The sequence below is a fragment of the Gasterosteus aculeatus genome, chromosome 14 (assembly GCF_964276395.1).
Source record: "Gasterosteus aculeatus chromosome 14, fGasAcu3.hap1.1, whole genome shotgun sequence".
Classification (NCBI taxonomy): Eukaryota; Metazoa; Chordata; class Actinopteri; order Perciformes; family Gasterosteidae; genus Gasterosteus; species Gasterosteus aculeatus.
In genome coordinates this window covers 11,628,782-11,654,226 of record NC_135702.1, presented here as the reverse complement: position 1 = coordinate 11,654,226, position 25,445 = coordinate 11,628,782, and the positions used below count along the sequence as shown (strand labels likewise).

At 44.2% G+C, this 25,445-nt stretch overlaps 1 protein-coding gene across 11 annotated transcripts; it reads left to right on the top strand.

The window, feature by feature from the left end:
• Positions 1-24,752, top strand: sh3bp2 (SH3-domain binding protein 2). 11 transcript variants are annotated; one of them, XM_040197955.2, is made up of 15 exons: positions 6,655-7,086; positions 7,296-7,402; positions 7,810-7,982; positions 18,683-18,822; positions 18,927-19,029; positions 19,249-19,366; positions 19,553-19,620; positions 19,956-20,041; positions 20,126-20,200; positions 20,551-21,298; positions 21,401-21,527; positions 22,336-22,391; positions 22,607-22,682; positions 23,067-23,126; positions 23,228-24,752. In XM_040197955.2, the coding sequence occupies exons 4-15, from the start codon at positions 18,687-18,689 to the stop codon at positions 23,363-23,365; spliced, it is 1,791 nt and encodes a 596-aa protein (XP_040053889.2). In that variant the 5' UTR covers positions 6,655-7,086; positions 7,296-7,402; positions 7,810-7,982; positions 18,683-18,686; the 3' UTR covers positions 23,366-24,752. The 11 variants fall into 11 exon arrangements, with proteins under 11 accessions (XP_077944603.1, XP_040053891.2, XP_040053889.2 ...); XM_078088476.1 differs by having other exon boundaries at positions 6,949-7,086; positions 7,258-7,402; positions 21,404-21,527; XM_040197954.2 differs by having other exon boundaries at positions 6,949-7,086; positions 7,258-7,402.
• Positions 24,753-25,445: the final 693 nt, after the last annotated feature.

The window sequence follows — 25,445 nt, the reverse complement described above, 5'->3', positions numbered from 1 at the left end:
GTGATCAGATTGGACCCACATTGGTTTCCATGGTGATTCAACCTGCTTTCAAAGTGAGCCAGCTTTGTGATACAGTAAAACCCCCGTAAATACACTCCCTACAATATGTGCACACGTATTTAACATGGTCTTTTTGTGCATGTGTGAAGATGTTATTACATGTTTGCACACACACATGCGTCTCAGCTATAATTTCAGAAGTGTTTCAAGACACTTCCTCTACGTCTGAAACTAACACTAATGTGGCCCTCTGAGACTGCGGCCCTCATTGGACCAACTTGCAGTAATTACAGACCACCAGCCAGAGGACGTTGGCACTCCCAGTCGGAGGGACCAGCCAGGAGGCCCCGCTTGTGGGGGGAGGAAGTGACCTTACATGGGCAGTCTTCTGGATCTGTGGCCGGTGTCTCTCCCTGGTGCTTCCCTGGAGCTGCTGACCTACAATAACCTTCCTCTGTGGCTACGTGAACTGAAGGCTGAGGCAAAGGTGGGACTCTGTGGAAAAAGCTGTATTTATAAAACTGTGTATGAGGATACAACTGCCTTGGCTCTGCAAAAAATATGCACATATATGTCAGTCGATCTGTTTCATTATACAATGACTCCCTCCAGTGTTATCAAAATCTCTTAAGACAATCACAGATGACAAATGCTTTATACAACACCTATTAGTCATCAGACTCACAGTCTCAGAAGTAAGCCGAGGAGTATTCTCTGCATCTTTGGTGCACTGCAATGTCCACCAGAACAACTGACTTTGTTCATACGTTACTTTTAACCACGTATGTGTATACTGCAGAAATAACTGTGTCTGCCTTGAGTTGGACATGAAACAACAGGAAACTGTTGAGTTTGGGTCTATCGGTTACTGCTCTCGGACTGAGGTTGGGTTTAAAAAGGAAAATGCACTGCAATGTAGCGAGCTTTCGCATTTGTACTTGGCTGTAGAGTTTCACACTCTGGTTTTATGCGGATAATTAACTCCAGGTTTGATCGTGATGCAATAATCCATTCATGATGTAACATGTAAAGTCTCACTTGTATGACCACAGGAAGAAAATACACTCTGTCCATCACCCTGAGCTAAAGTTGGATTGTTTTTGAAGCCGGCCAAAACAGCTTGGCATCAGTGAACAAATTCACATTTTCCACTCCGATCTGAAACGGAGGGAATCCACAGTATGAGAAGGAGGGAGAATGAAGAGGGGGGGGGGGGTTCGATAGAAACAAGCAACGAACTAACGGAAAACAGAAAAACATGGAGAGAAGACTGTGCCGCCCACTCTATTTCCACGTCAGTTGTCAATGTTTCGGCTTGTTATCCATTAACTGGAAGTCCTGACACTTGTTTATGTGAGTGGGCCGTCAGCAGAGGTTTAGGTCAGACTCTGGGGGAAGAGTCTCCTCCCAAAAGTACTTCACTATAAAAACATGTTTTTAAAGATGTCACTTAATGTTTTACCCTGTTATTTTTTTTTACAAAATCAAAGGTAATTACAAATTTTTGAACGGAACCATTATGTGAGTAACTCTATTAGAGACTGCTGCTGAAATAACTTTCCCAGAAAACTCCATTTTACCTCGTTTGGTGGATGTGTGAATGTTTGCATGCAGGATAAAAACTGTTATGTTTGCATTAGTTTGCCAAGAGTTTATACAGTAATGTTACATTAATGTTACATTTATTAACAGAATAGATGATTAACATTACCTGCTAGCGTGGTAATATACATAACTTTGTCTTCCGACGATTATTCTGAAATCCCCAATGTTAGGGAAATGTCCCTTGGCACCCTGTAGGCTAATGTTGCACTCATGGATTGGGTGGGCTACGGTTTGGAACCGATGAGCCAGAGAGAATTTGTTGCCCTGAGAGTGTGTATTTTAAGAGCAATGGGCCTTTGTGACGTTTGTCCACCTACTGGAGTTACTAAATAATGTGCCATTGGAAAAGTTCATTTGTCGCACATAAAAATGTGCTAATCACTGCTCCGGATAGACGTGATGGAGATGCCGTTTCATCATAGAAGCATACAGAAAACTGGAAACGTTCGAACGTGATCAACCAAAACACACAAAAAAATGTAAAAGTACAATTTGCCTTCTAGTAAAATATATGAAATGAATTGTGTCACAGTTAAGGAAAAGATTATTTGGACAACTGAGTCAAATCATGGGCATTGTATATTTTGCATACTTATATATTATTCCACCAATAAGATTATCTGTTGAAGTAGTTTACATTGTATGTTTAAATGTTATGTCAGTTAGTTACATATCAGTACACTTCAAATTGTTATTTTCAATGTGTGTCTTGTACCAATATTGCATTCCTAATCCACGCACCAGCACCTCATGTAGGTGTCCAGCTTCTCCATGCAGAGGTCCCTTGGTGCAACCTGCAGGGGGGGGGCATGAGAGTTCTCCACAGACAGGGAGCTAAATATACACTGTGTGATGGCGGGTCTGAGTCTGGATCCGTGTGCGGTTTGGGTGGAGGCCACGCACATCTGCCACCTACTACTACTCTGTGTGCGGCATTCTGGTTATGCAACGAAGATGAAACGTCGCACTTTGCGCAGGTTGAGCGGAAGTTCATCCAGCGAATGTTTTGAAAGAGAAATAGCTTCTTTTCAAATTAACAAAAAAAAAGACTCAGCGTGTAAAATGTTCATTAGTGGAAACACTGTCTTTAGTTGGTGGCGTTTATGGGGTTACAGGGTTTTCCTTTTTATTTGAAGCTATACTGGCTCTTCGAAGCAACCAATTACTGATGGCTTTCCTGTTAGGCTTTGTTCCATTTCCTTAGTTTTATTAAGGCTTGTAAAGTCTGTTTTAAAGACAGACAGAGGTGTAACAAAAAAGCTTACTAACTTTGTGTGTTTCTTGGGTTACACAGAGTATACACACTAACTGTAAATGTAGCCATTTTCCAAGTGAATCATTTGAAGGAGCAGCATGTTATGAAGTTGTATGAAAGTATAAAATATATGTATATTTTACCACCAGATGGGGCTGTACTTGTTCTACTTTGACATCTGTATTTTCCGTTCAGCTTTTGTTCTTTTGGCCTTTTACCCAATTTGCCACCAGAGGGGAGCATCCTCCTCTCCACAGCTCCCATAGAGCTCCGTAAGCTGGTCAAACAAACAAGGAACGTTGTTACTCAGGATGGATTGTGTAAAAGAACGAGTTGGGATCCACCAGAAGGAACTAACTTCTCTTACTGTTCATGTTGGCGAAGTTAACATGACTTTCTTCAAGTGTAAAGTTCATGTGGTGCGAGCGTAATTCTTTTTACATATTGTAGATGGGGGGGTTCATGTCAGCCTAATGATGATAAGTGCTGTAGAAAGTGAAAGATTTCAGACCTTAGCGTGATCGATAGAAATCCTGTCCACCACTTTGATTTAGTTTATTTAGTCCTTTTTACCTCCTTACTGACCAATAACCATGTTGCTACTATTCTAAACCGTTCAAATTCATTTTAGAATAACAACAAGACTTCTTTACCAATGTTTAATGAGGCAAGAATCAACATTTGGATTTAAATTCCTGCCATTGTTATATTATTAACATATGTGACACACTGACAATCTTTGCTTAGTAGTAGAAAACTCAAGTAGCATTTAAGTTATTTAACATGTGTGTATTTATTACACTTTAAAAAACTCCAAAAAAGGGCTTAGGTCCTAAAGTGAAAAAGAATCCATTAGGCTGTGAGACTGCAAACACCTAAATGCACAGCCTGAATAAGAAATGATGCACACATCGCTGAGGGGGCCTAAATTTCAAAATGGTGAATTTTGCCCAAGGGGGTTAAGCGTGCAAAACACGTTTGGAAAGAGCGGTTTTAACATTTGACTTTGCAACTGACCAACAAAATGAATTCTGCCTGACTTGTGCTGAGGAAAGCCAGTGCATCTGTTCCTGACCTCGCACCTGTAGCCATGAATGACCAAAAGCGCCAAGTCACAAAATGGGTTTCCTCCGGAGGGTGGCTGGCGTCTCCCTTTCAGCTCATTCGTCACCTCCTGGCCCGGGAACGCCTCGGGATCCCCCAGTCATACGTGGTAGACGTGGCCCGGGTATAAGGGAAGGTTGGGGTCCCCTGCTGGAACCGTTGATCCCACGACCCGACCCCGGAAAAGGGGGTTAAAGATGAGATGCGATGAGGCCATGTCGCCTCCACGCTGGACGGCCCAGAGGGAGGAAGGAAGGAGGGAGGGAGGGAGGGATGGATGTTAAGTTGGCATCAGAAGCCTCACATGCAGAGAGTGACGACATCAGGGGCCTTTACTTACAGTAAAGCAGACAAACAGACAGACGGAATGGGTGAAGAGAGGCACCGAGGCAGAGGAGGGTGGTTAGGGGGGGGGGGGGGTGTTGGGGGACTTTCACAGAAACAGAAAGTGGCAGAAGCAGAAAAGACCGAGGGAAAGAGAGCTGGAAAAGCGAAGCACCCGCCAAACAACAGAGAGGAAGAGATGAGTCACAGAGTCAAGAGACGGAGCCGGCGAGTGAGAGTCGGCCGAGTTCACTAGTGCGGTTCGACGTGTTTCCTGTCAGCGGTAATAATAGCGCCGTGTGTTCCTCTCTGCGAGAAGCGTGGGAGGAGGGGCGACGGTGTGACGGCGTGGGACGGCCGCTTGTTGCTGTCACTGCAGGGGAAATGGCAACATCCCCTTATCAAACGCAGGGACACGCTGGCTGGCTGGCTGCTGCTGACACGCACGCCTTTATTTTTTACAGGCAGCTTCTTCGGAATCCCAGAATGCGCCGTTTGTTTTCTCCGAAACGCATCGCAAGTCAATTTAAAGGAGCAGTTCACCACATTGGTTGGGGTCAGTTATTGTAGCTGTCAGTAGTGGCATCAGAAGTTTAAAGGACTTGTGGGTTTATAATGTGTCTCCTTCGTTGTGAAGGCTGAAGAGGAGCTTCGCAATATGTAACAATAAAATAACCTTTCACAGTCGTTTCGTAGTTGGATGGAGGGACGGACCGATAAAGACATCATCGGTTCGGATGTGACACAGAAGACGTTTTTGCATATTCAACAGTTCTGTGGTTGTTTCGGTGCGGTGCGTCTCCTGTTGTGGAAACGCTCACATTCAACCACACAAAAATGCATAATTCAACTTGTTCTGCCACCTCCCACAGAAACGACCTTCAGACAAGTGTTGGCGCTAAATATACCTTTTTGAAATTTATAAATAAACACGTCTTAAACTGATGTAGGCGTCATCACTTGCAGCTGTGTGGAAATATAACTTTATTCATGCATCTCTGACTGCAGCAAAATGATGTGTACTGAAATAAGTTCTCTTTTTATTTTTCCAACTTAATTTAGTTTCACAGAATTACAGTTGTTTTAGCATGTTGAACGAGCAACAGGCAACATCTTGTGAATGACATTAGAGTGATTGACGTCTGACAAGCTCAGCATCATTATATACTTAATGATGTGCCGTGGAGGCACAGTGTATTTACTCACAGCGTTTGTTGTTGTGTTTTCTCTGGTGTGCGTACAGTAAATTGAGGTTCAGCAAATTGTGTTGACAGCTCGTCAAACTGATTCCGGCCCTTCAAGCAAACAGAGCTAAGGAGGATTTATCGTCAACAGGACTCTTTGGATTTAATGCAAATATTCAGGTACAAGTCATATTTGTTAGTCTATTCTTTAGTGTAATACCTCCTATTCACCTTACTTTCTTTATCAAATTGCTGCTACAACAAACACGTTTCTAAACCCCAGCAGTATGCTGGCATCGCACTTTTCTACAAACGCCAAATACTTCAAATGTAAAAGTGTTTTAACTGCTTGTGGAATTTTTGCTTTTTCACAAATTTATCATTCAATGAATTATTATGTTTTGGGTTGAAATTGTTCGGGCTGAAAACGATTGGCTGTTGCTGCAGTTTGCAGAGTGCGCTGAATGATAATCCAGCTCAGATCATCGTGCACTGCAAACGACATGGGAGGTCGTGGTTGAGGAGTTTCTGAACCCATCGGTTCTCATACCTGCAGTACCTCTACACACCACCCACATATAATACACCCACCCCCCCCTTTCTGTCCCCCAGAGCCCCGTCTTCACAAGAAAACTGCAACATGCAAATCAGGGATTGTATGATGACTCCCACACGGAAAAAGACGCATTATTTTATTATTGTTTTGTCGCATCGTAGAAGGCGTACTTTGACCACCAGCCATGCCTCCGATGGCAGGTGTGTGGTTGACATTGACCTCAATCCCTTGACAATCAATTTCAAAGCTCACAGTGGGAAAGTACCAAAGTTACTTCTTGCAACAGAGACAATGGCAGATTGTTTCTCTTTGTGTGTGTTATGTTAATCCAAACACAAAAAAAACAACACAAAAAATGCAAAAGTAACTTCTCTTTCTATTTACACTGTGAAAGCTTCACATTATTTTGGTTAACAAAGTGACATTGCCAGAAACATATGCACAGATTATACACACCATCAGACAATATAGTCACCTATAAATATAAGAGTGGGGCTTGATTTGTTTGGTGTTTATAGTGTTTGGATACGCGTGAATACAAAAGTAAGGCCACGTGTGCACTCGTGTCTCGCCTTCCCACAAGGAGGAGGAAACTAAATAAAACTGGGAGGCTTGTGGGCTGCAACAGTGAGCTTCATATGGTGGAGCAGACTGGCAGACGTCACTGCGGAGCCAAAAGGATTTTAATGAGCGGTGCGGTGCCACGTTCTATGTCGACTGTTTTCGGACGGGTTTGGTGAATTCTTTTTCTGAAGCCTTTTTTTTTTTCAAATCGACCAAACAAAAAAATAAAAACAGTTCCTTTTACACAGTCTGTCGGTCACGCTGGTACAAAGCCAACAAGATAAGCACAACCAGAACACATTTTGGACAGGGGACATTCTTGCTTCTAACACTTCTGCCCTGTGTTTGAAACAGCTGTGCTCAGCGTGCCGTATGGGTGTGTCCATGGTTTTCTCTAAAAGTCTCTGGCTTTCTGCTAAATCAAGCAGCCACATGAGCCGGCAGCTTGATCCGAGCACGTTTGCGTTCCCGCATGTTTGCTCATCCAAGCAAAGGTATTTAAATCTCTCGTTTTAGCTCTTTTTAGGATTTTGAGTGTGAGCGTGTGTGTGTGTGAGAGGGATGATGGAGGTGAATATGGCTCAACTTAATATTTTACGGGTTTATTTGGCGTCTGCGGAACGCCAGCTCGTCTCGTTGTTTGAAGCTTGTTTTTTTTTTTTTAGAAGATGGACGTTTATCTGATCTAATTTCTCCAAACCAGCACAAAGGCCGGACTGCACAGGCGCCGCGGTGGGCGTGAGTTCGGCTTCGTTCCCTGTACACTCTCGCACAGAGTGTGTGATTACGCCCCCCCTCTCTGACAAAGAAGTAAATATACTCTTCCTGTCAAATGACTTTCTGCAGTGACAAAGCGGAGCCTCTAAATACAACCGAAGGATGTGCGGTCTGAGTTTCACACAAACAGGCTGTTAACAATACAGGCGAGATCATTTGACCCACGGTTAAACTACAGGTTAACTATTGTGTGTGTGACATAACTGCTGATCAGACGTGAGAGCTACTGGTCCTTCTGCACTGGAAGGGGAAGTTGGCCATGATATTAGTGAAACATGATCCACGGACACACAACATGTTTTCACCGCTAAGTAGCGAAACGGGGAAAAGCTGGACCAGCGTAACACAATAAAGCGGTCGGTGCATCTGAGCAGTGCTGTTCAGCCATGTTTTTTTTATTATTATTCTGCTCAATGGGTTGGGTTTTTTTCTGTCTGCAGAGCGCTGCAGTCGGGTTATCTTGTGGTTGAAGGGAGGGTGTCACTACACTTCATACAGTGGCTCTGAAGCGCCAGGAAGTGAAGCGGGCAGAAGCCTGAAGCGGCGTTCTGCAGGGCTCAAACCACTGATGACACCGACGTACGAGGAACACAGCTGACGCAGCACTCCATGGGTGAGTTTAATTACACATTTTAACAAGCCTTTTTATTCTCAGTTTGAAAGGGTAGCGGCGTGGCTCTACAAGTTCTCTAGAGGACGTGCGAAGATGCTCTCTGCAAATATATACGTAATACGCTTTTCAGTCTGCAGTTCAGTTTCTTTTTGGTTTAATTCATGAATGCGTGGAGTAGAAATAGCGAATCGTTGAGGCTCGGTGGGTCAATCATTAACGTGGCTTAACCTCCCAGAACGGATGCCGTTAGCTAATGAGGCGGATCACAGCCTGGGATGTAGGGCTGGCAGAACACATTGTTTACTTTTTTGCGTTTCAGTAAGATAAGACAACCACTGCCTCCTCAATATGCCAAAATATGGCTGCTAGCCACTACTTAATGAGGTTTAGCTTTGACTTTGTAGCAATTTTGCCGGGTTCTGCTGGAGTTTCACTTGAAGCAGCTGCTCTGTTGCCATGCTGATCTAAGCTGGTAGGATGGTTTTAAAGTTCTGGTTTATATGGAGCCAAGCAGTGATGCGTGTTTTAGTGGGGCTCATTGTGTCGCTCTTATTTTCTTTCCTGTAGGCTACTTTTTATAATACAATTCAAAAAAGAGGGTGAAAATTACTTTTTTTACATTTGGGAACAGCTTATACTAAAATAAGTTTTGTCAAATTCTAACTACTTGTGCACTGTGTTGGGATGAGAATCATTAACGTCTCTTTTCAAAGACGTTGGATGTGGTTTTCACCTGGACAGTGCTCCACTCCACAATCTCTGTGGGGGGCGTTTAAGGCGGTAGGGAACATCGTCCCATCATTATGAACGGCCAAAAGATGTGAAGCATCTGGAAACACCAACTGCTTATGACCGAAAACCCACCTGCAGCTCGACACCCTCACGATGGTCAAATGCAATTAATGTCTGATTAGTTTTGTCTCTTTTATTGAGTTGGAGACCTTCAACAACGAGGGGAAAAAGAGAGAAGGTGGTAGAAGGAACTGAAAAAATTTAAAAAAAAGAGTAGCAGGGGAGGTGCAACAGAGAAGGAGGATTAAAAGGAAGACGAGAAAAAAGAAAAAAAAAGCGGAAACTGTGTCCAGTTCAGTGCCTGATGTACTTTTGCTCAAGGTTTTAAATAGAAAAAGGGTGTTGGGGCTTTTTGATCTGAACGATGATCGCTCTTGTTTACTCGAGATTAAAAAAAAGCTGTCCGATCACTTTTTTCAATTCAAGTATTAGACACTTCATCATAAATGCCACACACTGGGTGAAGCCTCTAAGGCACCTTAATCAATTTCCACCATCATTGCCCTCTTAAACACCATGACGCTTCAAAAGATTGACGTGACACTTTTTTTTTTCTTCTATTTTGTGTAGTTGGATCACACTAAAAAGTTGCATAACACTCTCTGTGCGTTCATGTTCCACCTTCAGTGCAGCGATTGTCATTCTATCGTTTTACTGAAACGCACAAACAACCTTGTAGAATCTGTAGAAAGTTGCTGAAAACAGAGGACTGCGTTTTAGCCTCTGTTGCAAGATGACCTGCTCTTTATTTGGCTTCAAAGTCTAACGTCTAACTTTAGCTGGGAGAGTGGTTAGACGCCTTGCAGTGAAAAGAAGACTTTGCGGCGCTGAGGCCCTCTCACATTGTGCAACGGTAAAATAAAGAGTTGTTATTACAGTTTGAGGAGAAAGAAAAGGTGCAAATTCCATCTCACGGACACACACAGTCAACACAAGACAAAACTGGGTCAATTATACATTTCAATTCAATTAAACAGCAAACTGGGCTACTGCTTTCTTCCCACTAGTCTTCCACCCCCTCTACTGCATTCCTAGATTCTGGGATGTTATTAAAAAAGGATGAGTGTGTACATAAGATGGTTGGATGCCTATAAGGCGAGGTAAATACGAGTGCATAGCACCTGTCATTTAAAGTGCTTTACATTAGACAGGCAACAAGAAAATATATACAAAAACACGAGACATTGTAAAAATATATTAACAAGGATAAAAATATCAAATATAAGGCTGGAGTCAACTAGCCTTGACCTGGAAGAAGTGATTGGACGTGATATTTACCTGTCCACCTACCTACCTGTGTCCGAGTAACCACAGCTCGTCACTACAGTCCCCAGCTGTTAACAGCTGCGTTCCCTGTTTTCACGCTTGATGGTTTGCGGGGGCGTTTTTACTGGTTTCATGACTTTGTGGCCTTTCAAAACAAACTTCCAAGTTAATAGAAAGTTTCAGTACTCGTTTCAGATTTCAGAAGTCTTTTCCTGCAGATGCGATATTTGTAACCATGTCAAAATAAGTGCGTATGTGTGTGTGGGTGCAACTGTGCAGGACTATCTGTATGATTCCAGTCTGAAGCAATGGAAAGTCCCCCCAGTCTCTTTCTCGGGTCCTCGGGTCCTGACTGGGCGTGTGTGACTGTGTGTGTAATAGTGTGGGTTGTCTCCGGCAGCTAATCACACAGTAGCTATGAGGAAACCGGAAAAAAAAGCTGCAGCCTGTCGACCAATCAGAAGTCCGGCCTCAAGGAGGAGGCAGCTTCAGGAAACCACTGGCACAGTATCAGGAGTTGAGACCTCCAACAGACTTCCTTCAGACATCCGACCAACTTCCGTCCAAGTTCCTGTCCCTCCACTAACTCCGTTCATGTTCACTTTCTTGCATTTAGCCGAATTCTTCATTAGTTGTTCCAAATCTCGCCGGTCGAATCCTCCTCAACTTGGATCTGCAACTCAATCCACTCTGTCCGCCGTTGCTCGCTTAAAAAGTATGGTGGCGAATTGCGTTGTGCTGCCGCCTTCATGTCCACCGACATGTCCGCTCCATCCTTGAGGAAGAACAAGTCATTTGTGCGGAACTCCAAGGGCAATGTCGGGATGTGTGTTCGAGAACAGCGGGATGTCGTGTAAGTTCAATTCCCTCTCACTTCTTGTCTCTGATGTACACGTGTTGTCACTTTGTGTTTGGCTTTGTTCTTAACTGCTAGTTTGGTGTCTTTCTGCATCTCAGATTCAGATTTACGGTATCAGGCCATTTTTTAAATGAATATAGGTATATGGAGGGCTTTGCTGGAGGTGTGCTTCATCTGTAGTGGTTTCATTTGTTAAAGTTTCTTCCCCTTTAGATAAGGTCAATACTGTCATTACCTGTTGATTGCAGTGTGAGTGAGATTTTCCTCAGTCAAGTTATCTTCTAATATTTTCACAGCTATTTTATACAATCCTAGTTCTATACTATACTATTTAATTATTTTGTGTTGTTGCCTTAAATTGTTCCCTTGATGGCAGCTTTTTCGCCATCGTAACACCTCTCGGCCTCCAGTGTTGAGAACCAGAGAAAGCTTTTAGGTGGTTTGCAATAGCGGCACGCTTTCACCGGATGTGAAACTTTGCTCAAAACCGTACTGAGCAATGTCCAACTCGAGCAGGCAGCAGAAACACCACATACAATATGTCATACTCGCAGTGTGAAGCCGGTGTGCAGACACACATACGCAGCGCATTCAAAAACTGAAATAAACGGTCGTGGATGAGAAAAGTACATTTTTTTGGTTCCAAAACCAACCCTCAAATGAAGGAGGGAGCCCGCTATATTATTATACACTGATACAGAATCCACTGCAGCAGAGCGGAGAGGCAAAAACACAAAAAGGGGAAGGTAAGCCAGCATTGAACCTGTGTACCTTGAGGTCATTATTCTGAATGACGCCCGATTACAACTGGCCACGCAGCTGCTCATATCCTCCTTTTGGACACGCCCGATATTAGTGAGCATGTTTTTGAATTGTCCAAATGTCATTCTGCCGCGTTAATTCCAAAAGGACCCGTTATTTGTAAGAGACCCGTTCAGATTCTTTCAAGTGGGGACAGGGGATCTTCACGTATACAATCCTCTGAAAGCTGAAAACCTGAGCACACATTTCAGATGAAGCTCAGTGGTTTGTTTATTATAGATCAGAACAGATCAGGAGGACGAAAAAGAAGAAATAGGACAAACAATGTGTTTTGGAAAATTCAGTAAAACGCCAGAACACAAGCATGAACCTGATTGAGCGCATGATATCTAGTTCAAAACCTCCAGGAAGAGAATTCAGGCCTGAATTGTGAGCGGCAGGTTAATTAAGAGAAAAGGATCCATCTATCCGCCTGTGAGGAGTTCAATGCTTTACTTCCTACAACAAAGGAAAAGATTTGGGCAAACTGTTGCCATCTGTTTGAGTCTCCCCCTAACCCTAACCCTAACCCACCCAGGTAAGTGCTCAACGTGCTGATGCTTCGATGGAGTTTGTCCATGCAGCACAGTTAGGTGACAACCAGTTTCTATCGATTTATGGTCCAAACCGGAATATCTAAACAAAGCCGTCGGGCCGCCGTCAGACACTAATCTCATCTCTCTGGTGTCTTTTTTCAGCTCAGGGACGCATACATTTAATTTCCCAGTGCAGATAAGACCGCAGGAAGGTTCTCCAATTATGCCAGTTTTTGTTTCGGCGAATCCTCGCCACAGTTTGTTTACAGGAAACGTGTTGTCATTCTCGGCCCTCGTGTCCGGGGAGAGAGCGGGTTTGCAGTCAGGGTCGAAATCTCAACGCTCTCTTCCTGCCGCTGATTCTCTCTTCTCTTTCTAATTTACTTTCTGAGTATTTTTTGTTATCTTTGTGGTTTTTAATTCATACAGGTGTTTTTATGTTTGTAGAGTCTGTGTGTCTGTGTGTCTGTGTGTCTGTGTGTGTGTGTGTGTGTGTGTGTGTGTGTGTGTGTGTGTGTGTGTGTGTGTGTGTGTGCGCGCGCACTGTGGCCATCATGGAAGTGTGCCAGTTACTGTCGAGTACAATTGCCATATTTGGACACAGGTAGTGATGCTACGTGGGGGGAGCCTCATCCATTCAGTCAAACGGCACCGGCAGCATACAAACTAGGTATTTGCAAATGAAGTCCAACAAGTCACAATTTCGGGGCATAACAAGAAAGAACCTATGGAGTCGCTTTGATTCTTCCAATATGTAGCCGGCAATGACAGGCATGAAACGTGTGCCCCTTTCATAATGTTACGAGAGTGTTGATCAACCTACATCGCCCACATCTTGTTTGATCAACTGTCTGACTCATACTTTACCTCCGACGACAACCGTCAATGTCCATCGTTTCAAATCTATAGATAATACCTTCTCAAACCAGGTATTCTGGATTTCTGGATTTGCTCACACGCTCCGTCACGGCCTCGTTAATCATCCGCCTGGATGAGAATTCAAAGGGAAAGCAAACACTTCAGAGTTCAGATGAACCCCCTTTTAAAGCTTCTAACTCCTTGGTTTTTATTTGTGTGCTCTACATGTGAGGCTGAACCAGCAGCGGAGGAACCGTTGTGGTCGGCCGTTGAGGGGGGGAGGCTTTGGGGGGGTTTGAACAGGAAGAAAATGCACACTCTGTACGGCGGTTTCTGTTTCCTGGACGGGAGTTTTTGGTGCATGCGCTGCAGCTCGGACAGCGGTTTCCTTGCGACCTTTTAGATCAGCTGGCGGTTGTGTGTTGTGCGTGCGTGCGTTGAGTCACAGAGGCAACATGGTGGCCCGATGAGCAGCTGTGGGCCTTGAGCACACACACTGAATCTGAATCTAATCACCTGAAACCGCAGGAATTGTCAGCCTTTGAAGCATCGTACACGCCTCCTGTAGTTGTCATATTTCTACAGTTTTTATGATGGACAATTTGCGGCGAAATGATGATGATGATTGAAATGAATGTTTTTGTTTTTTTATTTGAACAAAATGGGATTTTATTTTGTACTTGCGCCGTGCATTGTGTTAGTACAACATTGTTGAAGTGGAGAAAATGTCAGCGACAGATGCAGAAATACTGCGGTATGTTGGCTTACCAGTGAAGTGAAACATTTAACATGTTACTGCTATTTTGAAAGAAAAGGGATTTATATGGCGCAATGGGGTTCTCTGTGTTTGGCCCACTTTTCAGCCGATACAGATGTACACCCCTAAATTAAACCTGAACCTCCTAGACATCGTTTGATTTTAAATCTAATGTGTATATCCTGCAGTGTATATTCTGCAACTCAAACAGCGCACTGTATCTTTGTATCTAAATCTGCCATTTAACAGTAATACTGTACAGTGATGTCGATAATCGGGGGCTTTCCATCACACCGCTGTCCAAGCTTCTATTTCAGTTTTTGTGGTGAGTCAATCTATTCTAATGAATCCAAGAGAGCCTTTCTCATTCTCAGAAAGTGATTCCAGACATAGAAGTTGATTACACATGCTGGTCAAACACATCACTGACCCATTACATCTTTCCTAAGCTTCTTCTCGTCTCGTTATTACAATTAACCCGTAGTTGTCCTGGACGTCAGCTCCACAGCCCCACCACAGCGTTGAAAGCTCAAAACAACCCAGACGTTGTTCTCGGTTGTGTCCGTATCTGTGTGTCCAGGAAGGAAATGGGTTTGAATGGGTCTGGTATGTTCTTCCTGACAAACAGCTGCTCCCTGATTAGCATCTCCGGCTCAGGATGAAGCACAAAGCCATATTTGGTATTTTCTGGAATAAAGAAAAACATTTTTTAACTCTGTACATGGTAACAATATATTTATCCATCGTCAAACCGCTTATCCTGCACACAGGGTGAAAATAATAATATAATATAAGTTCATAACAACATTACAACAACACTGTTTAGTTTTTTTTATTGGGGGCTGGGGTTTAAAACAAAGACAAAATATGAGATATTTTATGAGATAAAAATCATAGTTTGGTATAATAGAAATAGTTTTACGAAAACGTTTACTTTTACAACAATGTCATTGTAAAATAATAATAGTATGCTGGACATTTTGCAACTACATTCTAAATTGAATGTTTTTTTTTTCCCTTTTCAATCGGAGACTCTGAGAACTATAGGCTGCAATTAAAATCCCCAAATGCGTCGGTGTCAATTTGAAGCACTGAAATGGATCAAAGCTTAAAATACAAAATCTGTAATTGCAATGTAAAGGACAAGAATGCCCACCAGTTGGTCCATTGAGGACAATGGGGTGTGTCCCCACCTTGAGCAGAAAAAAATATACTTTGTTTACATTTTACAAATAGTCAATATATGTGTATTTATGTTTTTTACACATGGATTATATACCTGGTAATATTTGTAAATTAAGATATCTTAATTTGCTTTTCCTGCACGTCCTCCTCTCCACTTGTACAGTACAGGTCATTTAGCAGACGCTTTTATCCAAAGCAACTTACATTACATTTTTAACCCATGGCTTTTTTACATTTTGCCCAGGGAGCAATTAGAGGTTATGTGTCTTGCTCAGGGACACTTTGACATGGAACATGGGGCAGTCAGGACTCTAACCACCAACCTTGTGCTTCCCAGCACACCCTCTCTACCTCCTGCGCCACGACGACCCCACTTGTCTGCATGTCTCAGCTGTCTCAGCTCAGGCCGGTCCCAAAGGCGGAGGGTCTAAGAAGCAGTTAGCCAATCACTGATGAAGTTAACGAATGACATTATCGTTTCAATGCCCTAAAATACATCGAGATTTGGGGCCAACCCTCCGCCGCCCTACGCTGCGCTCCCGTCAGGCCATTTAGCGACATGACGATGGCGAGCAGAATCCCTTTGACACGACCGAACCCTGACTACCCTAACTCGGTACATTCTCTGCTCAAAGAGGCGTTTGACAGAAGAACTTTCACGGAGAAACTAGAGGTGAAACAGCCGGACCTCACGATGAGACCACAGGCGTGTAACGGAAGCTCTACACCGGCATGTTTAGCTAGCTACATGCTAACATCGCTACCCAGTTGCGACGCACACAGGACTACTTTGGGGACAGACAACCAGGACGTGCATGAAAACGTGCACATTTTATCCAAAATAGTTCATTGTGTGAAGTTTCGTGGGGCTTTTGAGTTGGTTTTTCCTCAACACACTGATCGGGTGTTTCCCCAACAAACTAGGTGCTCCATATACACAAATATGTTCTAATAGATTTCATATAAATATATTTATATTCTAATATATTTATCCTTTAATATAATTGTTATATGATATTTATAATAGTAGTAGTAGAAGTAGTTATCATATTCTGTACTGAATTGTTTGAATAAAATGCCCTTATTATGTTAAACTGTTAAACTGCAAAGTAATACTGCATGTTTGATACCCTGTTTTGCATTGAATCATACTGGGAACTGATTGGCTGGCCCTACTAAAAAAAACCCCACCAGCCACCACTGATGAAACCGCTGCGAGCGGTTGACCTGTCAGCTGAACTGTAAACAGCGAGAGACACTGACAGCACAGTTGGAAAGTAACAGATAGCGTGTGGGCTGTAAGCGGTTGAAGTGCCAGTTGTCATGACGGCAGTGACAGCAGTTGAGATGTCATGAATGTGACCGGGACTTCTTCAGATATCGCTCCTTTGTTTTTCCGAGCAGATCTCTCTCCTCTGTTCATGGAAAGGTTGCCGAGACGTAGACTTTCAGGCCACTTCCTTTGGAAAGCATGAAGTTCCCAGAGTGCGGTCACGTTGCTTCAGTACGGGGAATCCTTTTATCATCGATAGGTTGCTGGGGGACTTCGACCTCCTCTGAACCAGGTGTATTCATGACTCTCGGCCTGCAGCAAAATCATCGCTGCACATCGCACAACAGGACTAAATTGTATACCTGCAACTTTAAAGTGTGTGGATGTGTGTGTGTGGGGGGAGGGGGGGTGTATTATCCGGGAGCAACCAACACGTAGCCTCTGTATATCTTCTTGAAGCCCTTGCACGCACGCACGCACGCACGCACACACACACACACACACACGTACACACAGCAGCTCTACCCGATTGACTTATGGTGTCTTTCTGTTCCTGTTCCCTCTCCCTGAACGCACTCCCATGGTTCGTATTTCTTTGAATTTCCAAAAGCTGACACAACATTGCTTGTTTTTTTGTGTTTGGTGTGCAAGACCGGTGACATCGCTTGTTTACTGGCCAGAGGAATATAAGCGATAAAGGATTTACTGAGAAACGCAGTTTGAAATGCTGACGTCTCCAGGTTGTTGTGCTTTTCCACACCAGGGGGAATTGCAAATTGTTGAAAGAGAGATTTCTCAGAATTCGAAACAGAAAGAGGATAATCTGTTCGTCGTCGTCAGTATGATGTCATCACCGTTACGACAGCTGACTTTGACATGAGAAATCCCTGGAGTGTGATCATCTCAGCGTGCACCTCAGCGAGTCAGCCTGCATGTCAAAGTGCTCCTCATACATGAAGGCAGACGTGTTCCAGCACACTGAGTAGCCAAACGACCTTCCCTGCAGGGTTTTATCTCCACAAAAGGGAGTGGAATTTGGCGAGAAATCCAGGCGAATGTGGAGTTCTTCATTCCGGGGTTTCACACACAAACACACACACACATGCACACGCACGCACACCACTCCCTCTCTTTTCCTCTGGGGTCAGTAGATGCCGTTGATAGACTGGAAGTAACTCATAAACACTTTCAAATTTACTTAAGATGTTTATTTTGACTGCTGCTCTTCCCCACAAACACACAAACAAACCGAAAGCTTTGAACACGTTTCCTGTCTGAGCTGAATGTGTGTGTGTGTGTGTGTGTGTGTGTGTGTGTGTGTGTGTGTGTGTGTGTAAATCTGTGTGACTATGTCAGTGCATTATGTCAGTTTGAGTGTGTTTATGTGCAAGGGTGGGTGAGACCGGCCGTGATGGAGAAAGCATCAGAGAGTGAAATGAAAAAGACAGCGTGAGCTGAGGAGGAAGGAAACCAGAACCCTGTCACTCCCTATTTTTGGATGTGGCAGAACAGCGAAGCCGGTGAGGGCAGAAAGAAAAAGGAGTGGGATTTGTCTTGTGTTGGACCCGCTCGGCGTTGGTGTCCACAGTCTGCTTGTTGAGGGCGAGCGCTGCCGTTCAGAGCAGGAGGCGCAACAGGAGGTAGGCAACGCCGGAGCAGGTCACTCCTGCACGTGACGCCGTGAGCGGCGACTTTCTGAAAAAGTGGCATTACTCCATGTAGGGAGTATTCCACTTTTTACATAATTTAAAGAATACTTTTATGTATTTTTTCCGACATGTATATAACTGTTCATAGCAACAGCTATTATTTTTACGGTATTATTGAAAAGCTTCTGCTGCAATTGAATGCACTCATCTTACATTTGATCAAATGATGTGAGGAAAACATATTAGTTAAGATGTTTGTGTTGTGCTGTGGGAGAGACGATGAGGGATCGGTCGCAGCAGCTGTGTCATTGAGAGAAGTTGCACAGATGTGTTGGTCTCGCCCGTCATTGGATCTGATCTCAGGTCCAGGACTTTTAGAACTGGATTTTTCTTTCCACTTCAACTTCAACTTCTTCAACTTTCTTTGCTGTCGTGCACGTCTTATCTATTCATATTGTACTGACGTCTGGACAACATCAAACGTGGCCAATTCCATCTGACGCGACAAAAGAATAAAATGCCCAATTGTTGTTTACTGGTGAACCAGCCGATTACCTCCACAAACACGTAGCCTGCTCCGACATCTTCCGATGACAGTAATATGAGAGTACTGTTGAAAGATAGGGAATCAATTGAGGTTTTCACTTCTTCTAATGAAGAGATTCATTGTTGTTTTAGGATTCAGCAGTAATAACGAGGGCCGCTCTCTTTTCCTCTCCGGCAGAACCATGTCGTCCCCAGAGATATCCTGGCCTGTGCCGATGCCGGCCATCGGGGCTCAGAACCTCCTCACCATGCCGGGAGGAGTTTCCACTTCGGGATACCTCCACAAGAAGGGAGGCAGCCAGTTCAGCCTCTTGAAATGTGAGTTCACAAACAACAACCAGGTCAGGCGTGGGCGCATAGCGGAATGCCCCGGAATCTTTCTCAACCCCAGATTATTAGAATGCACGTTTCCTGTCTTCCAGGGCCCCTGAGGTACATCATCATCCACAAGGGCTGCATGTACTACTTCAAGAGCAGTACCTCGCCTGCACCCCAGGGGGCGTTCTCGCTCAACGGCTACAACAGGTCAGTACCACCTGTGCAATATCTGTATACACGTCTCCAGTACATAATTACCCAAAATGTAATGAGCTTGGCTTAGGATGGAGCGCAATAACTTGCACGGAGAGTATCATGCGTTAGATTATGGGTCTATTTGCATTTTAAATGCAAAGAATTTGTACTTTTATTCAAAGCACTTTTACAAATGTGTCTTGAGCAAAACACATTTATCCTCCTGCACAGAGTGATGAGAGCAGCAGAGGAGACGACGTCCAGCAACGTGTTTCCCTTCAAGATCGTCCACTTCAGTAAAAAACACAGGACGTGGCTTTTCTCTGCAGCCAGCGAGGACGAGAGGAGGGTGAGAAAAACCGTGCCCGTGCTCATATACGTAATGACAGCTTGGGGGAATAGTTTTAAGCTATCTTAACTAATATCAACTTTTATCACTTGAATTATTTCAGTTTTTTGTGTGCTGACAAAAGTCACTCTCTGTCGTTTCATATGTTTGAACTCCTCACAATATGTATTGTGATTCTATTTACAGAAATGGATGCGATACCTGCGGAGGGAGATAGATCACTATAATGAGAGAAAAGAGTCCCACTTTCCAAGGTAATGGCACACTGCAGGCTCTGTGTCTCACACATTTTTGCATCATTTATTAGCCGTTCATTATAGTACGTCTCTGCTGAGGAAGCCTAATCTGGCAGGGATTTCTCAATATTTATCTTCCCTTATATTTTATAGCTAAAGCTATATAGCTTTAGTCTTTTTCTGTGACATGTGAACATGTGGCTAACTCCTAAACCAGCATTGTGAATAACACAATAAACATAAATCAAAGAGCTTCAATACAAACACAATTACTTTTGCGGGTGAAGTTGTGGTGGCAGTAATCATAATGTTGTGCGGTCAGCTAACTTGGTACCTTTGGTTTGTTGCCTCAGTGACTCCGATTCAGATGCAGAAAAGTTCTATGGAACGATTGAGACGCTCATGGATATAAAACACCACGTCGATAACGCAGAAGATGGTAAGACCGTCTAAATGGACTAAATGTAGTGGCACACGCGCATGTGTTTCATTACACTGACGTATTGGCTCTTTCCGTGTGTAGAATATGGAAACGATGACGAGGATGACGATGAGGATGACTATCTGGAGCCGGACAGCGACTCACCCACATCCACAGGTGATGCCAACAATTACACACACGCACGCACGCACACGCAACCACACACACACACACACACACACACCAACACACCACTTTAGCTTACTGGTATGTGTAGTGCCTGTTACAATAGAGGAAACGGCACAATGAACTTCAACTGAGGTCAACGGTCAGACCGGGACGCCCAGATCCCACCCGGTTTCTGTTGCTTATTATACAATTTGAATTTGAAGTTGAGGTAAAAGTCTGTTGTGCAGGTCCGTGTGCTCTCGGTATGCAGTGTCAACCATGTTACACAATAAACATCTAGAAAGACGAATCACAAACTGGAGAACCAGGCTGATTCATTTTATTTTTTATATCTTTAGGTCGACCCACGGCCCCGCCCCCGTCCTATCCCCCACCCCCAGTGCCGGTGTCATTTCACCAACGTCAAGACTCCAGTCCTGCTTACCAGAAAGGCGCTCCTCCTCCCGTCCCGCCACTACACAGAATCCCAACCAGCCCGCTCCCCAAAAAACCCCCGCCCGCTCACCCCCCTCCATCCTTTTTGAAGGAGCCATACAAAGGCGCGCCCCCTCCACCTCCCTTGGTCTCCCTCCCGCACAGGTCTGTGTCTCCCACCCCCCCGCCTCCTCCTCCCCCCAACGCCAAAAGATCCCCCCCGTGCAGGGTGACATCCGTCGGGGGACCCGGGAGTAACAAGAGAGACTGGAGGCCCCTGCCGGCCGTGTCGCTCCAAACCCCCGCCACTCTGCCCATCTGTGAGAAATTAGTGAACAGGATGGCGGTAAATGGTCCCACCCACTGCCCCCTCAGTCCTGGTGGGAGCCAATCAGTGGGCAACAACCACCACGGGGTCATGGGCAATCACCGCAGCAAGCCGAGCCCACCTCCTCATCCGTGTAACATTGGAGGGTCCTGCCTCAGACCTGCGGCGTCCGACTTCCTGTCCCCCAGCAAGACGCCCTCCAGTCACCCACCGCTGCACGGCCCCCCCGCGCTCTCTCCTCTGCTGAAACCTCACAAGAAGTCTGGGATACCCAAACCTCCTCCACCAACACTCAAACCCCCCCTGCCGGCAGACACGTGCAATCCGCCGGGAACCCCAATGAAGTGAGTTGGACTCGGAGGGGCTTAAACATTTACCGCTGAAATCAGCGCATTGATGTCAAAAGGTTGAAGCTGTCACACTAAGATGCTTTCACCCCCACCCAGAAGAGCATCTCCAGATGGCCAGAGCTTCCGTTCCCTGGGAGACGAGACGCCCACAGAGTCCAGGTGGAAGCAAGGCTCGAACAAGCGCGGCGGAGGGGAGGAGTCCGACGACGACGACTACGAGGACGTAAGAACGACCGAAGTGATGTCACAAGTGATATTGACCCGCAGACCGCTTCGCTCACTGCCATCGTAGATGTTGCACTTCTCTGACTCTCTGAATCCCAGATTGTCATTGAGATGAGGGAGCACAAAAACACTACTACTGATTTTCACCTTTAGAGAAATGCAAGACCAGATTAAGTCCCCGTGATTTTAGGCCTACAACAGAATAATGTGTATACCTACAACTCAAAAGTGTGTGTGTTTTCTGAGCAAATCTCAAGCTGATGTCGTGGGTCCGTTATATTCTGGGCTTTTTAATTCAACCCCATCAAACAATCTTATGTTAAAAAAACTCAACAGATGTTTACTTCTCCCCCAATATATAAACAGCCCTGCTTTTCCTGGTGGTTCCCACCGTGGTCCGCTTCCTCTTTAGGAGATCCTGTCCCAGCGGGTACGATGTAAAGAAACTGTTGCATTTGACGTTGTGTCCCCTGTGTCCCTGAGACACCCTAGATTTTTCTCCTCCATCCGGTTTCCCAGTGTAGACTTGTAACTTGAAAGGTAAACAGGACCAAACGATTTCCACAAATGTATTTGCCCAATTCACCCAAACACCATGTACATGTATGCAATATGAATGTAGTGGGGGGGGGGTTACTGTGTGCTGTCCATGAAAATGCGTTTTTTGCAGGAAATGAGCCATTACGTTTTAAAAATATATGAAACATATTATTTTCGTTTAGATGCCACAGGCACCGTAGAAGGGTTACGCCAACGCCAACGCTCCAATAAAGACATTGTGTTTAACCAGGTTTTTCCATCTGCAGGTGCTGCTGCCAGACTCTGTGTTCATTGATACCACTGACACCTGCTTTATAGAAAAGTAAGTCGGTTACACTTTACTTTTGTAATTTAGAAGTTAATGCTGAAACATTCCCTGCTAAAGTGCAGTATGGATGCTACATGGTTCAATCCTTCTAATCAGAGTTCATACCGATAATTCAAATATGAGACACAATACAGCCTATATATATATATATATATATATATATATATATTGTCTATATGACCTGTAACCTGAGCTGTTTGTACCCGCAGCATGTTCAGAGAGAGCGCTGTGCCTCCGCAGGACGGACTCTACTGCATCCGCAACTCCGTAACCAAAACAGCAAAGGTAAAAACCAATAATAAAAAGCAGCTGGGGCTTCATGAAAAAATACATAATGGGATAAGTTCCCAGCTATGGATTGGACTTGTAATTTGGAGAGTAGCACATGTAGCCACATGTGCATCTTATGTCATGTATTTAGAAAAGTCGAATGAAGGGAAAGGCAGCTGTGAGACTAAATGAGCGTTAAGATATTTGTGATGAGTCTGCAGGAGTCGGACCTTTTCAGTCCAACGTCTTATAGTCTACAAAAGGTCATTATATGTTGGCAGCAATGGGACGCTGTGATATATTATGTTTTAATAACTGTAGTCTGTGTTACTAATCCATTTCCAGTTCATTTAACTCAAAACATCCGGACTAATAAAACCCTTCTGGTGTGTTTCCCAGGTGCTGGTGGTGTGGGACGTCAGTATCGGCAAAGCCAGGAACTACCGGCTGTTTGAAGAGGTGAGCCCTGCTGCTACACTCGTACAACTCTAACCGTCTGTGTTCAGACGTCAGGCAGAACGTACCGTCCGCAGCATTAAAGGCTTCTGTGTCTTTGCCAGGAGGATCGTATATTTCTGGACAACGACATCCCCTTCACCTCTCTCTCAGCCGTGATGGAACACTACCACAAGCATCCCCTCCCGCACCACGGCTCGCTGCGGCTCCAGAAGCCCTACCAAAACATTCCGGGCCGCTGATCAGCGCTGTCGAGAGAGAGAGCGGAGAGCCTATCAGAACGGATCGCGCCTGTTCCCCGTTGCACAGCGCATAAAAGCGTCGATGTCAAACGGAAACCATGGTGACCTTTGGGTTGGTCCCGTTGAGCCCGCACGTAAGTGCCCAGGTCAAGTCCCTGCTTGTGTGACATGTATGAACCACCCAAAGCGAGAACCATCCCGGCACTCACGACAAAAATGTGGTTTTATTTACTTTTTTAAACAAAGGATAAACAGGTGGAATCAACCAAACAGCATAACTGTTACATTCAGATGACTGTGGTAGACGAGCATATATATCCATAAAAAAACGTATCAATGAACATACTGTATAAAAAGCTATACAAAACATTGATTGAATTGAAATTGGATTAATACCACCAAACAAACAAAGTTGCGTCAACAGAAATGCAGATGTTTGTAAAAGAAGGAAGCCTTGAACTTTAACTGTGGAACTCAATCAAGTCACAACCTTTCATTTTCCAAAGGACATTGGTCCTCGGGGGTTTGTCACGCGTGTGATCAAAGTGCATCTCGGAGTGGAGGGCTGATGTTGTAGTGAGCTGTTGAAGTATAAAGCCACTGGGTCCGTTGCCGCGCGTGTTAATGTGTCGTGCTCTGAAACACAGCTCTGCAGACAGCGTGGCGTTTTCATACGAGAGTCGACCACAGGGACGTTTGCTCATTGGATGTGTTACAAATACTGATACACCTGTTATTGAAGGATTTTAATAAATTTATCGCATTTCAAATTGAATTGAATTAAAGTTACATATTGCGGAGGATGCTTCCATTTTGTGAACTATTCCTACAGACAAGAATAATGCTCTGAACTGAATCCGACATCTTGTAAAGACCTAAAACTGACAAGTGCTTATGCCAACAACTGGACCTGTGTGGGACTGTTATGAGGGGACAGGAATGTCTTTATGTATTTCACAAAGCTAAAATAAGCCTGTTGTTACTGTTTAATTATTAGGCAACACATATTTATTTAGTGTACAGATCTCACGACCAACTGCAGGAATTGTAATTGCTATTTAAGCATCCCGGGGGATTGTAATGCTTTGATTTGTTGCACTTTTGTTGTGAAGTCCTTGGATAGTAGAACACTTTTCACCTACTAACAAGAAATGAAACCAAACTGTAAGTGGTGCTAATTGACGAATTGATCATGAAGAAATTCATTCTCAACTGCTAAAACTTTGACATTCTGAAAATTAGTACTGTACTGAAAAAGTACTGACTTTAATGCTATAAATTGCTATGTATTAATGTATGAATGCTGTAAGTACTGTATAAAATGTGTAAAAATGTAAATATGTTTTTCTACAGAAATATATGTTGAGAGTATAAAAGATTGCTCACAGCCTCCTGTTTTGTCTTTTTTTGGAAAAGACATTTGGGTAAGACATGGTTATACAACATATTCAGGAACTGTAGAATGCGAATATATGCGTTCTCCATGTAACTAAGTGTAACTTACTGAAATGCTAACTTAATATTAGAGGAAACCAACTTTAAATATTCATCAAAATGTCATACCGATGGTCGCTACGTGGCGTTAAGGCCACGCGGAGGGCACGGTCGGAAATGTCTGTTTGTCCACGGAATCTAAACCTTTGACATCACCTGTTGGCTGACTGTAGTCGGGTTATTGAATAATTTAAAGACAGTGAAGTGTAGTCCTACTGAATAGAATTATACGCGAGCCAGAGCTCGTGCTAGCTAGTGATCTGGTAAGAGTTCATCTTGGCAGTTATTAAGAAAGGAGAGAGAGAGAGAGAGATGGTATTTATACATGTAAAGAAAGACATCAGTTAATCCTGAGGTGTTTTAAAATCCTGTTAAGTGATGAATCCGAAGTTCAATGTACCGCAGTACGAAGTAGTAGGTCATAATGTGCTGGATGCTTCATCTGACAAGACACACTTTGTAAGGACGGCTGCTTGCATGCGGTCAACTGCTGTTTCTCGCCTCCCGGAGCAGATGCTAAATATCCAGATGTGCTCTGTGTCGCTGTCTGTGGTGCTGAAGAGGACATATGAGACCACAGAGAGAG